Here is a 14714-nt window from a genome sequence, read left to right as displayed (position 1 = left end):
AATTTAAATGCAGAGGGAAATTTCCTCCACATGTGATCTAGCACACACAGTTGTTGTTTTTTAACCAGGAGGGCTGTTTATTACCTCTGCTGTCAGAGACAGCATACCTCTGAATCGAAAGTCTCCAGTTGCATTTTGTGACTGGCACGGGTCCAATTGCAACCACGTGGAGATCTCTGGATGCTAGGTTAGCGACTTACATCTCCATCTGGCTGCCCCTCCAGCTTTCTCAAGAAGACGGGCAGAAGAGCTTATTTATTGCGTTTACTCCAAGGAGTAAATGGTTTCCATAGCTCCTCTCAGTTAATCCCTACAACAACCCTGTGAGGTAGGTTAGGAGGCTGTGACTGACTCCAAGGTCACCCAGTGAACTTCACGCCTGAGTGGGGATTTGAACCCTGATCTCTCAGGTCCTGATCCAACACTCTAACCACTACACCACACTGGCTTCCTAGAGTACTTCTGCTGTGGGTAAAAGGTAAGGTAAAGGTACCCCTGCCCGTACGGGCCAGTCTTGACAGACTCTGGGGTTGTGCGCCCATCTCACTTAAGAGGCCAGGGGCCAGCGCTGTCCGGAGACACTTCCGGGTCACGTGGCCAGCGTGACATCGCTGCTCTGGCGAGCCAGAGCCGCACACGAAAACGCCGTTTACCTTCCCGCTAGTAAGCGGTTCCTATTTATCTACTTGCACCCAGAGGTGCTTTCGAACTGCTAGGTTGGCAGGCGCTGGGACTGAGCAGCGGGAGCGCACCCCGCTGCAGGGATTCGAACCGCCGACCTTTCGATCGGCAAGTCCTAGGCGCTGAGGCTTTAACCCACAGCGCCACCTGCATGGGTGGGACAGCTATATAAATCAAGTAGGTGAATACATATGGGGAAAGCAAAGCAAAATGTCACCTAGATAAAGCTCTGACATATTCTCCTTGAAGCTCAAATCTGTTTTATTCCAGGTTGTTTTATTGGATATTTTAATGTGTTTGAGATTCTTTTTCTTTAAAATATAAAGCGGTATTGAAATGAAATGATAATAGTAACAACAACAACAACAACAACAACAAAGTTTTTTTTTGGGGGGGGGGGGCCTAGACATATTGTTGTGGTGACCGAACCTAGGTTCAAGGTGCCATTTGGTGATCAGTTTATATACAGTGGTACCTCAGCTTTCGGACGTCTCGTAAGTCAAACGCTTTGGCTTTCGAATGCTGGAAACCCGAAAGTAACTGCTTTGGTTTTCGAACACTTTTTGGAAGCCAAACGTGCCACGCGGCTTCCGTATTGAGTTTTCCGGACATAAATGCTTCCGGAAATGCGTGCGTCGGAACGGATTACGTTCGAAAACCGAGGTACCACTGCACCTGAGTTTCTAATACTGCTCTGAATACCAGTTGCTGGAAGTTGCAGAAGAGGAGAGGGCTCTTGTGCTCTCACAAGCATCTAGCCCTCGGGGTCCCTTCAAACTCTATAATTTTATGCTTTTATGGCCCAGAGCTGGCCACAGTGAGAACAGGGTGCCAGACTAGATGGGCCACTATCCTGATGCAGCAGGTTCTTATGATGTTCTTAGGATCATCTTATGACAACCTCCACTATTCACGATTCCCTGCCCTCTTTGAATATTGCACAATAGCCAAAGGATAAGGTTTAGCTTTCTTCAGCAGCCCATAATGTTTCTGCTCCGTTGCTTTTTTAAATACCCAATCAGAAGCGTAGAAGAAGCATCCTCCTGTCTCTACCCACAAATCCATTTCCCCCTCTTGTATTGTCCTTGTGTTAAAAGGGCTGCCTCAGATTTCACCCTTTGTTCGGCAGCCTCATGGCGCGGTCGGCCTCTCCTTCCCTTTGGCTCTGCTCTTTAGCCATTGTCTCCTCCCTTTCCTTGCAAAGTTGTACTGCCATTCATTAGTCACCTGCTGCCACTGGGCACCGCTGAGCTCTGTGAGCTAAATTATCCAATTCAAAGGTCCCCTCAAAGCCAAGTGAGTTGGGGAAAGTGAGCACAGGTATGCCAAAACACAAAATGCTCCAACAGGCAGTATAGACAAATGCAAAAGTAAATAATATTTTATAATAACAATTTATTATTACGGTCGGAGACCAGCTTGTAAAACACATAATGGGACTGCACTCCCAAAAGTAAAGCAAACATCTAAAGCAATGGCTTACAAGTTAAATGAGGCTGCATTTTAAATTGTATTTTAACCCGTATTTTAAATTGCCCCCCCCCATTATGTTTTTATTGTAATTTTACTGATGTTAGCTGCCCTGAGCCCGGCTCTGGCCGGAGAGGGCGGGGTATAAATAAAAAATTATTATTTAATATTATTATTATTTAAAAATGCACTAAACACGTAAACACATAAAATCTTTGGGGGAAACTACCATAGAAAATTGGCCTAGAGTTACCCGTGGATCTGAGTTAATAATATTTTGTGCAGGGACAGCCCAATATATTTGGGTGCCGGGGTGGGGGGGGGAGAGAGGTGTTGCCGTCTCTCTTTCTTCTTGCAGCGACAGTAAATTAAATAGCTGAATTGAATAGCGGACATTTTGATCTCTTTCACCAGTAGGGCTGCTCCTTCTCCTCAGGAGCAATTCAGCAGCAAATGCCCAAAGCAACTGTCTTTCCAAGTTGAATTCCACAGAAGGCAGCCTTATAAAATCACAGAATTGTAGAGTTGGAAGGGACCAGGAGGGTTATATAGTCTAACCCCCTGAAACGCAGGAAACTTTTGCCCGACATGAGGCTCAAACCCACAACCCTGAGATTAAGAATCGCACGCTTTACTGACTGAGCTACCTCGCAGGTGCCTTAAGGCTGTCCAAGCTGCATTCCGCATAAGAGTAAGAGAGTAAGAGTTTGTATTTGATATCCCGCTTTATCACTCCCCTTCAGGAGTCTCAAAGCGGCTAACAATCTCCTTTCCCTTCCTCCCCCACAACAAACACTCTGTGAGGTGAGTGGGGCTGAGAGACTTCAGAGAAGTGTGACTGGCCCAAGGTCACCCAGAAGCTGCATGTGGAGGAGCGGAGACACGAACCCGGTTCCCCAGATTACGAGACTACCGCTCTTAACCACTACACCACACTGGCTTCTAAGGCCGTCCTAAGGGAAGCATATTCCACATGGGCACATCTGCTGAGCAACATCTCAGGCAGAGGATGGGGGACCTTTTCTCAGCCCTACAGGACTGTAAGATCACTTTCAGTTCTGGAACCGGGCTCAGAACGCTTTTAATTCTTAGTGTATGTCTTTTGGACCGGGCTCTGGTTGTTAGCTTCCTTGCTATATGACAGAATGAAGAAAGAGCAGGATGATTATTTAGCAATTGAGTGGCCATTTGTTTATGCCTGATTATTTATTGGGATGGCACTGCTGAGACCTGGCAACAAGAGAATTCAAAGACGGAAGTTCCATTGTTTATTTACTTGTTTGCAGAAGTAGTTTTTGATCCAACATATCCCCTTACAAAAAAAGAAGAAAAAGAAATAAGAGGCTTGTGAGCAGATCCACAGCGTAATGAGTAGTTTTGTGTCCTACAGCATCCTGTTTGCAAGGATTGGACACCCACCCGCTACTTTCCTGATGGTGTGAGAGGCTCATTTGTATGGTAATGCTTTCAATTTGGTATTTCAGTTCTGCAAGAAAAATGGTCCCCTCCCATAGCCTTTTAAAGACTGATCATTTCCCCTCTCCAGGAGTTTCATTATCTCTTATGATTTGGAGAATGGCTTCCTTAAAATGACTTTATTACGTGCACCAGCAGAGGCCTATATATCATGCTAGCTCCCTAAGACTACAAAGGAGATATGAGCTCTTGCAAGACTGTGAGTCGAGGCTGATCTCAACTATTTTATTAGGTTACCTATTTTCTTCTTATATATCACCTGTCATTGAAAGGCAACCTCAGATATACTTGAGTGAGGAAGTGTCATATGGTTTTATCTTGTTAAGGAGTAAGGCTGGAGCTATGGGGTAATATTGTTAGCAAAGACACTTGAATAATGCAGATGGGAGTCGAGGAAAAAAAAGGAACCTGATAACACTTTAACGGAACTAACGGAACTAAAGCAGAGTATACTTTGAAGAGAAAGCAACAGAGAATCCTCCCCCCCCCTTTTCTTAGTTCAAACTTTGTAAACAGCTGGAAGAAATTCAATCAACCATACAGAGGAAAATCTCCCTCAGCACTGCAGAGCCAATCAGAGCTTGTGTTGGCTCAATGAGCATGCTGCCACTCTGCCTGTTTGTTAAGCACAACCCACCCACCCTCCTTGGCTAGTTGACTTTAACACTAGCAGAATTAACCCTTAAATTGCACGGTAAGAGATCTTGCTGTTGTGCTTCCAACAAATATCAAGACATCCAGCTTCCAAACAGAGAAGAGCACTTTTCCAAGGGGAACAAGCATTTCCTCAGTAGGAAAAATGCTGGGGTAGATATTAACCATGCTCAGGGCCCAGTTGCACAACCATCAGAATCACGTGGAAAAGATTTATCTGGCTTGTGCCATTTTAAACAGTGCTTGGTATGCATATTTGAATGTTGATCAAATATCGGGATCTACCAGTATGAGAACAGGGGATCTTTGGCTTTCTATACAGCTGCCCTTTTGGGTTAACTATCAGAACAGTTAACTGTTGGGTTAACTATCAGAACAGTTTCGTGGCACCATGCCAGAAGTGGCTTGCCCAGCAAGGTAGAGCTGCAACAATTTAAGAAGGATGTTGGCAAGCTGGAATATGTGCAGAGGAGGGCAACCAAGATGATAAAGGGTCTGGAAACCAAGACTTAAGAGAAACGGTTGAAGGAGCTGGCTATGTTTAGCCTGGAAAAGAGGAGACTCAGAGAAGATATGATAGCCATCTTCAGATATTCCAAGGGCTGTCACATGGTGGATGGAGCAAGCTTGTTTTCTCCTGCTCCGTGAACCAATGGGTTCAAGTTACAAGAAAGGAGATTCCCACCAAACATCAGGAAAAACTTTCTGACAGTAAGAGCTGTTCAACGGTGGAACTATCTCTCTCGGGTGGTGGTGGACTCTCCTTCCTTGGAGGTTTTTAAGCAGAGGTTGGATGGCCATCTGTCATGGATGCCTGAGATTCCTGTATTGCAGTTGGTTGGACTAGATGACCCTCGGGGTCCCTACAATTCTATGATTCTATCTCCCATCAACAGAATCACAGCTCTTGGAGTCCAGCCTCTACTTTATGGCTATATGCTTTTTTAACGTTACGTGAGCCAAGGTAAAAATGAGCAAGCAGAGAGGACAATTGTAATTATAGTTATTTTTGTTATTTGTATGGAGCGGGGAGGATTATGTTAATTGCTTTCTATCTTACCTGTTATGAAAACTATACACAACATTTAGGAAAGGGAGGGAGGGAGGGAGGGAGGGAGGGAGGGAGGGAGGGAAGGAAAGGGAAACTTACAGACTTACAGACTAAGCACAGTTCACGCATGTCTGAGGAGTTTGAGATTCAGAACAAGATACTTCTTCCCTGTAAAGGCCACATCATGTATAAGCCAAACCTCTGAGTCACCTGCAACCTAGCATTCTGATTGGCTAGATCAGCCTTCCCTGACCTGGTGACCTGCAGGCATTTTGGACTCCCATCCCATCAGCCCCAGTTTACTCCTTAAAACTGAAAAGGTCTTAAGTTGCAAAACTTCTTCAGTTTCAAAACGTTCCAGCCGTGACAGATAAGCAGCGCTCGTGTTCTTGCCTTTTTATCATTTCTTAGATCACGTGAAACCACTCTGTTGACGGGAAGCCCCTGGGAAGTTTCACAGTTAGCACTTCTTATCCACCCATTTACCAGCAACTCTGTGGAAATGGTCCAAAAGTCCTTGGTAAATATTTGGGAAAGGAACATTTTGAAGCGCTTTCGTGTAGGCCATCCATTACATTGTGTCCAGTAGTTCCTGGGAGTCATGGGAAATAAAAGGGAGGTGTCCAGGATAGAACAACGAAAATGTTTTGCTCTGGAAAAGGGTTCTCTGGGAGGAAGCAAAGGAAGTCATGGAATCATACAAATGGGTCACCTATTCTAACCGCCTGCAAAATCTTGAGTCACATGAGCTTATTGACCATGCATTGCCAGTCCAAACAAAAATAACCGAGGGCACAAGGAAAAGTCCTTACGGGAAAGGGTATTTTCTTTTACACAGGGTCAACCTTTTTTATCTTACGCATGAAATACATGTGCGTACACACAAACCCACCAGGTGTCACTGGTTGTCAGCTGAGGGTCAAACTACACGTTACACTTAATGCACTGTGTGCCGCAACGACACTTGTTTCTCTTAAATTAATTACAGCTCTGCAGGGTAGCACTGCTGATTTTTGTGACTGATTTATTTACCTAGCTATTATTAAGCTGATTTGCAGCCCGGGGTTCCCAAACCGCGGTGTGTGAGCTCCATTTTAGCAGTCTGCAGCGTGCCTGTGGACCTGCAGTTGAGAAGACGGGCGCCGGCATTAAATATTCATACCAATTTTTAATTGTATTTTTATGGCTTCTTTTATTCCTTACATTGCTTTCTATCGTATTACAATCTGAATTCCATGCAATGCAATAAAATACAATATATAAGGAATAAGAGAAGCGGTTAGAAACGCAATTAAAGATCGTGCATGGCGCATCACAATTGCTACAAGAGGCAGAAAAATTGTTAAGAGCCTCAGCTATCAGCTTCGTTGGATGTTTGTGAGTTCTAGTGTTATGAGAGAGGGAGAGAAAAAAAACTTTTCTCTATCCACAATTGCATAATTTTAAACACTTCTATCATGTGAGTGTCAGAGTGAAGTGAAGTGAAGTGATCTTGAGCTCCCATCCTGCTTGCAGCTTTTCCCACAGGCTTTTGGTTGGCCATTGTGAGACAGGATGATGGCCAAGGTGGGTCACTGGCCTGATCCAGCAGGGCTTGTCTTATGTTCTTATTCACAGCCAGCACTGGTTTCTCACGACTCCCATGAAAACAGAGCAAGAGGACACAGAGTGTACACATGCCAGAATCAAACACTTGGTTTTGATTCCTGCTTTCCAGTGTTTGCAGAATGCTGGAATCAATTCAGCCCGCCTGCCAGATGTTTGCATTCATGGGTCAGGCTCCCGTCTCCCTCTCTCCCCTAATTTACGATTGCCATCAGCATAATTACACCAGGTAGATAGCGATGCGTGCATCTTACATTCTGCATGGCGTCCTGATACTGCGGCAGTGACGACAGCTGCGACTCGGAATGGTACGGGGATAACCCTTTCCTCAGAGTCCTCAGATCCCCAGAGCTTGATTGCTGCAAGAGAGAGAGAGAGAAAAGGATTTCTATTTAATTCAAAGTAAGACAACGAGACTTTATTCTACTTTCGATTCCTTATTTGGTTCCTACCCTCGCCTCTCCAGCTCATCTGGCTCAATTGTAGGTACCACATGACAAGAAAAATCTAGTTTAAAAGCATGCTGTTGGAAAGGAAATGGAATATTGCTTGGATCCAAACTGCCGGTTTGGGGTAGAGGCTGGATTACCTCCCCGTCCCAGTTCAGCTAGCTTCCCCGCTGCAAAAGCAGGGACAAGGGAAAACCCTCAAATGGGCTGAACTGAGGGTGATGTGGGGGTGGGCCTGAGCAGGCCGGAGGCCACATTCATATCATTCCATTTAAAACATGATGATGCCACCTTGACCTGTCATGGCTTCCCTCAAAGGGAGCTATAGTTTGTTGACAGTGCTGAGAGTTGTCAGGAGGCCCCTATTCCCCTCACAGAGCTACCATTCCCCAAGTTCCCTGTGAAGAAGGGTTCAATGTTAAACCACTCTGGGAACTGTAGCTCCGTGAAGTTCCTATGTTATGATTTGGGAACGATATAAAGTACCGTATTTTTCGCTCTATAAGATGCACTTTTCCCCCTCCAAAAATTAAGGGGAAATGTATGTGCGTCTTATGGAGCGAATGCAGGCTCCATGGCTTCAGCGAAAGCAGCGCGAAGCCTCCAAAGCGCAGTGGGAGAGCTCCTGCCGTGCTCCAGAGGCTTCGCGTTGCAAGACTCTCCTGGCTTCAGGGATAGCCGCCTGAAGCCAGGAGAGCAAGAGGGATCTCTGCGCAGCGCCCCTTCAGCAAAGCGAGAGGAGAAATGAAAGGGGCTCCATTTCTCCTGCCGCTTCACTGAAGGGGCGCTGCACAGAGAGGGAGAGATTTTTTTTTCTTGTTCTCCCCCTCTAAAACTAGGTGCGTCCTATGGTCGGGTGCATCCTATAGAGCGAAAAATACAGTATATAAAAGTATGTGTGTCTTTATGGCATCCTCTTCAATAAAACAATAAACAATTGAGGGAATTCAATTGTGAGGCCTATGTTTCTGAAAGCCTGCATTTGTGTCCTTATTTTATGACTATCACTCAATTAAAAGTAAGTGCTTTTTAAATATTGACTTATCATTCACTGAATCTCATGCAATTTCACTGGGGAGATGGGGGGTTTTTGGGGCAAAGGCATGACACACACACACACATGAAAGAAACTAAATGAATATGCTACATATCAGACAAACAGATTGGGTACAATGTTGGTTCCCTACAGACCATGGTTTGCAAATAAGGAACTAACTCTGGGAACGTGCCCTCTCTCCCAATCCTTCGTCCCACGTGGATTCCCCTCTACTCTCCACTGTGGGCCTTAACCATTGAAGAATAATGATTAATAATAATAATAATAATAATAATAATAATAATGTTTTATTTGTATCCCACCCTCTCCGGCCAGAGCATTATGTAACCAGATTCTCCATTAGCCAAAGTTTAGAAACCCAGGTCGCTTCTAACTTTGGTCAAGATGGCAGCCCTGCAGTCTAGTGAATCATTTTGGAAAATGTGTTGCTGCAGCAGGGCTGAAGCTAAGCAGCTGCAAACCTGAAAACTGGCATTTGCATATAATAAATAAACATTTATTTACAGGAAAAGATGGAAACCCCATTTAGCATCAGCACAAATCTAACTTGTGCTTGAGGCTACAAAGGAAGTGGGAAAGTGTGCATTCCCAACAAGCAGTGGGCTGTTTGTTCATCTGCGAGATGTCTGTGGTTTGCTGAACAAGCCATGGTTAGAACAAACCATGGCTTGCTGCTATGTTTGAACACAGGCACTGTGTCCCTACCCAACAAGAAGGGTCCTTGGAAGCTGATAATGTATGGTACCCCCCCCCCCATGCTAGCCCTGGCTTTGCAAAACTCATTTTCTTGGGTTAGATAACTTACTTTGAAAAGGCTGATAAAAAACATTTTTAAGGAACAAATGTCCTGTATGTATACTTTCACTTTCTTTGAGCAACTTTTGACTGCATTCAACTGCCTGTTTGTATGCTTTATTTTTTAAAAATTGACATTTTTTGAGATAAAATACAAGAATCAAACTAGTCTACAGAACAAGAATATTAAAAAAAAAATGGGGGAGAAGAGAGAGAAAATACCTGTGAGGCCCTTTACCATATTTATATCAAATCTATCCTGTCATTTATCCACATACAGAGAGGTAGACTCAACCTAGGAGCCTACTTCTTCTCCCAGTCTCTCACCCTGGGAGACCCTTTTAACCCTGCCTTTCATACAACAGGGGCTCCCCTCTTCCGAGTGTCCCCTTCCTGTTTGTGTCCTCCTCAGTCCAAGGTAAAGAACTTCTTTATCCCCCGCACCTACCCACCCCAAAGCTTTTAAAAAATGTTTCCAATATATAAAAAAGTATTGAAAAACTAGAGAAAACAAGAGAAAGAGAAAAGAGAATGTAACCATGGCATATTCCCCGCTTGTCCCTGCTACCAGGTATGGTTCCAGTACTCAGTCCCTGTATATTTGTGTGAATGCATGTATATAAATCTATATGCCATTAAGTGTCAGAATGTTGGAAACCAGACAATCAACAAAATATAAATGCTTCGGATTTATCAAATATACACTCTTGGATGGAAACAACACAATTTTATTAGCATGAACTGTGTTCATTAACTTTTTCGGTTTTCAAAGGCCATCCAGTAGTGGACTGTTCTCCGTTCTGAGGCTACAAAAACATGACCTTTCCGGTTTCTTTATGCTCCATTAAAGCTTTTGAGTTGCGTCTGGTGCTGCAATGATATTTTTCCAGTTCGAAAGAAATGGAAGGAGGAGGGGCCATTGCGGCAACAAAATTTGATGGAAGGCCACAAAAACAAGCTTAGCTGTGCATCCAATAAGAATCCAGGTGTTTTGAGGGTTTGACTGCAATCAACATCTTCTACGTCAAGTAGTTTTCTTCCCACTGATATGCCAAGATCTTAAGAGCCAGCAGTGTGTCGGAGGCCATTGGAACCCACGGATTAATGCGTACAGAGGATCCCATATGTGAAATTTGTCATGGGGGAACCAACTCATGAATCCATCATGACATGAGTTTGCAACATGCAAGTGGAAGGCTCTCTTTCTTGTCCTGACCCCAGTCTGCATTTTCCCCTTCCAAAAATGCACTTCAGAGTCCAACCATCTGAGGCAAGAGGCTCATAATGATTTTGAAGTGTCAGTAAATGGTACACAATCATTTGAGCTGTGTGAGAGATTGCATAGGCCCTTGCATATCTGCTGTCAGGCACGGCGGTAACGAAGCTAAACAGCACAGTGGGGAGTTGCGTTCCTCAATTGATTGCCCCATTTGGTTTCAAGGCAGAAGTAAAGCAACACTTCACAGAAGTAAAGCAACAGAATCCCAAAAACCACATCACAAAAACAGCTGACCAGGGTTTGGAAGAGGTACAAGTCTCTCCTTACACTGTTCCAGCCCTATCTCACCCCTTTTGAGGAACTTAGATTTGCTTAAGTTCCACTGGCTGGGCCACAGGTGAGCTGGCAGAGCCCTGCTTACACCAGTGTAGGCCTGGCTGAGCTCTGGCTCACCTGGAAAAGCCCAAGATAACTCTGAACTCTCTCATCCTGGTGTATCTTGGGTTCAAATTTCATTGCAAACCTACATTTCCTATGGCTCCTTCACTGTCTCCCTTCTGGTCACTGTTCCAGTCTCTCATCTAAGCACACCTTACAGGGACTTGGCAGGGGAGAAATTGAATAATGTCATGCACACTGTCCTGAACTCCTTGAAGGGAAAGCTGGGGTACACATGTGACTAACACATTTTTGTCAGAGAGGCAAAGAGTGATGCTCAACTGACCCCAGGATGAGCCTTCCCAGTTTTGGGAAGCTTGAATACCTGCCCATCCCACTGGGCAGCAGGTAGGATTTTACAGTGGTACCTCTAGTTACGTACTTAATTCGTTCTGGAGGTCCGTTCTCAACCTGAAACTGTTCTTAACCTGAGACACCACTTTAGCTAATGGGGCCTCCCACTGCTGCCGCGCGATTTCTGTTCTCATCCTGAAGCAAAGTTCTTAACCTGAGGTACTATTTAGCAGAGTCTGTAGGCTGAAGCGTATGTAACCTGAAGCGTATGTAACCCAAGGTACCACTGTATTACACACCAGGTAGGGATGTACAGCAAGAGGATTATTATTATTATTATTATTTATTACTTATACCCTGCCCATCTGGCCGGGCCTCCCCAACCACTCTGGGTGGCTCGCAACAGAATATCAAAAACACGATAAAACATTAAAAACGTCCCTAAACAGGGCTGCCTTCAGATGTCTTCTGAAAGTCAGATAGTTGTTTATTTCCTTGACATCTGATAGGAGGGTGTTCCACAGGGTGGGTGCCACTACCGAGAAGGCCCTCTGCCTGGTTCCACCCACAGCACTGCAAACAAATTTTAAGTAGGGTCCTGTGTAGTATGGAATGCTCCTGTTCAGGGCTCCAAGCAGGTAGGCAGTTATTCCCTATTAAAAGATGCTCCATTCCATCCCCACTCGACTTTCTCAGAGAGTTTTCCCCAGCAGACATGCAACATTGTGTACTCACTGAGCATTCTCAGTTCCTAGTCCTCTTAGGGATGTTTTGGGTTTGGGAATGTGAGTTGTTATTGCTGTTGCCCGCTTAGGATTTTCTCCCTAAAGGGTTGCTTGTTTGTTCTTCTACATACTGAACCTGTTGTTGCCTCCTGTTGTGCTTTGATGGGACCATTTTGGCTACATCCGATTCTAAGAAGAACCTTGTTGAATCAGACCAAAGGCCAATATAGACCACCATCCCTTTTCTCACAACCAGGTGCCTATAGTAAGCCAGCAAACACGACCAGTGTGCAACAATGCTCTCCCCCACTTTGCGATTCTCAGCTATACAAAGACGGGCACTCCGAAAATGAGTTCACTATCCACGGAGGATAGATAAGATACCTAAACTGATAGTGCAATGTCAGCATACAGCTGACTGCCACTTTACCAATGGTCCCATCCATCTTGGCAAGATGTGAAAATAAAGGAATTAAATAGAATGAGAAGGACACTCAAAACCTCACATACTGCTCACTGATATAAAAAGGGAGGGGTTTTATTATTATTAAAGTACTATGGCTAATCAAAGCATTAACAGTCTCTAAGTCTATTCACGCCTATTTGTGCTTCCAGCAAGCTTTGGCTGTGTTTTCTAGCCTGCTCTCAGCTACTGCCTTATCAGCTTCTCTGTCAACGTCAGGAAGAACCGAAGTCTGCATCTGCTGGCTCTCCCCTGCCTGACTAACATCTAAGCCTCTCTGTTCCTGACTGCTTGCTGCAGTTGGCTGCAAACCTTCACTTGGAGCTGGCTCATTCCTGACACCCATCCTAGTGATAGACACAAGAGCTCCCATGGGGTAAAAAGGCTGATTTCATTCCATGGGGTAGAGCATCACAACTACCCTTGAGGGATACAGCTGTGGGGAAAGCACTGTAGAGAATCCGCTTTGTGTGCAAAATGTCCCAAGTTCAATTCTTAGCATCTCCAGGTAGCAACAGGAAAATCTCCCTTGTCTAAAATCCTGGGGTCTCACTGCCAGTCAGTGTTGACAACACTGACCCACAAGGACCAATAGTCTGACTTGGTGTAAGGTGGCTCCCTATGTCCTTACTGAATGCCTTGCTCCAGCTTTTAAAGTTTTCTTGCAAATGTCTCTTTTTGTTCTGGAAAAAAAATCCTTTTTCTTCATTGCAATATAGCCCCATTAGCGATAATTCTAAACAGCTCAGCTGGTTTGGTTCATTTTGGAAACTGCAAATTCAATTTGAGACCAGCTAAATCAGGTCTTTGCAACCCCACGGGGTCACATCATTAATATCGCCACTGTGCACATTTCATGAACAATATGTTTCACTTTTCAACCAAATCTAATAAGATATTACAACAGCCATAAGAGGGATAAAGCATTTTAATTACCCCTGTAAAATCCTCCTTGCGTGCTCCTCGGATGCTTATAAACACTTACCCATTGAGGCAGGCTTCGTTACCAAGTTTAAAAAGATTACAGAGGAAAAGAAAAACCCAAATTGCTCATTAACGGGACTAGGACGAATAACACGTCAAGAGAAGACAGCGTAATTCCACTTAAACCCCTTTTTTAAGGAAAAAAAAGGAGAAAATCATTGCGTGCGCCTCGACAGTTTGTTCACAAATAAAGAAGAGCTACTGTTATTATCCTCCCTACTTTTCATTAGCAGAGATTACTCTTAAATCCAGTGCTGCAAACAATTATTTAAAGGTGTGGGGTCACCCAGTACTGATGCTCCCTAATCCCTTCCCATAGTAAGTACCGTATTTTTCGCTCTATAAGACGCACCAGACCACAAGACGCACCTAGTTTTGGGAGGAGGAATACAAGAAAAAAAATATTCCGAATCTTAGAAGCCAGAACAGCAAGAGGGATCGCTACGCAGTGAAAGCAGCAATCCCTCTTGCTGTTCTGGCTTCTGGGATAGCTGCGCAGCCTGCATTTGCTCCATAAGACGCACACACATTTCCCCTTACTTTTTAGGAGGGAAAAAGTGAGTCTTATAGAGCAAAAAATACGGTACTTTAATGAGGGATGTAAAAATCTAGGCACCCTGTCACCAGCGGTGCTTAAAAAGAGGTGGGCCAAGACAAAGGACAAGATGGCACTCACACAACCCTCTAGCCCATGTAAAGGACCAGCAGCTGAATCTTCATCAACAGGACTATGTCCTCTTCTGCACTTGAAACCAACAGGCCCCAGATCAGGACCACACACGCAAAGATGTCTGGCCTCAACTGTGTCTGGAAATGCTGTGTCTCCTCTGGTCTTGAGGGGTCTTCCACCTCACCCAGATATCTGAAAGACCAACTCCTTCCCTACAGACTCTCTCAAGTTTTAAGACTGACAAACAGAGGCCTTCTTGGTAATTCCTCCAGTGGATTTGGGGATGTGGGGGCTGGTCCAGGAGAAGGCATTTCCTGTGGCAGCTCCTAGGTGCTGGAATTCCCTCCCCAGAGAGGTGTGCTTCCTCCATATGCAGAAGACACACCACTTTGATACCTGAAGTATATCTTTTCAGGACTCACGCAGTTCCTACCCTTCAGGACATTTTCCAGATACATGTAAGACAGGCATGTTCTCTATGACCTCAGCAGCACCTATTGAAGTTCAGCAGGGCCTATTGAAGTTCTCTTTTCCAACAAACTTTTAACGTGGAGTTTGTTATCCTACTCTGTATGAGTATTGGATTTAAAATCAGTTTGTTTGTTTTCCCCATAAAATGTAGACACCGCTTGACTGTAAACAACAACAGCACCTCAAAGCAGTTTACCAAAAGAGAAAACTGA

At 44.6% G+C, this 14714-nt stretch overlaps 1 protein-coding gene across 3 annotated transcripts in view; it reads right to left on the bottom strand.

The window, feature by feature from the left end:
- CCDC85C (coiled-coil domain containing 85C) overlaps positions 1 to 14714 on the bottom strand; it is a 176364-nt gene that overhangs the window by 26201 nt on the left and 135449 nt on the right. For all 3 annotated transcript variants that reach the window (XM_079949262.1, XM_079949261.1, XM_079949260.1), the window contains one exon: positions 7192 to 7296. In XM_079949262.1, the coding sequence (XP_079805388.1) occupies positions 7192 to 7296 (105 nt within the window). The remainder of the gene's footprint in view (positions 1 to 7191; positions 7297 to 14714) is intronic.

The sequence above is a fragment of the Podarcis cretensis genome (assembly GCF_951804945.1).
Source record: "Podarcis cretensis genome assembly, chromosome: 1".
Lineage (NCBI taxonomy): Eukaryota > Metazoa > Chordata > Lepidosauria > Squamata > Lacertidae > Podarcis > Podarcis cretensis.
This window is presented reverse-complemented; position numbering and strand designations above follow the sequence as displayed.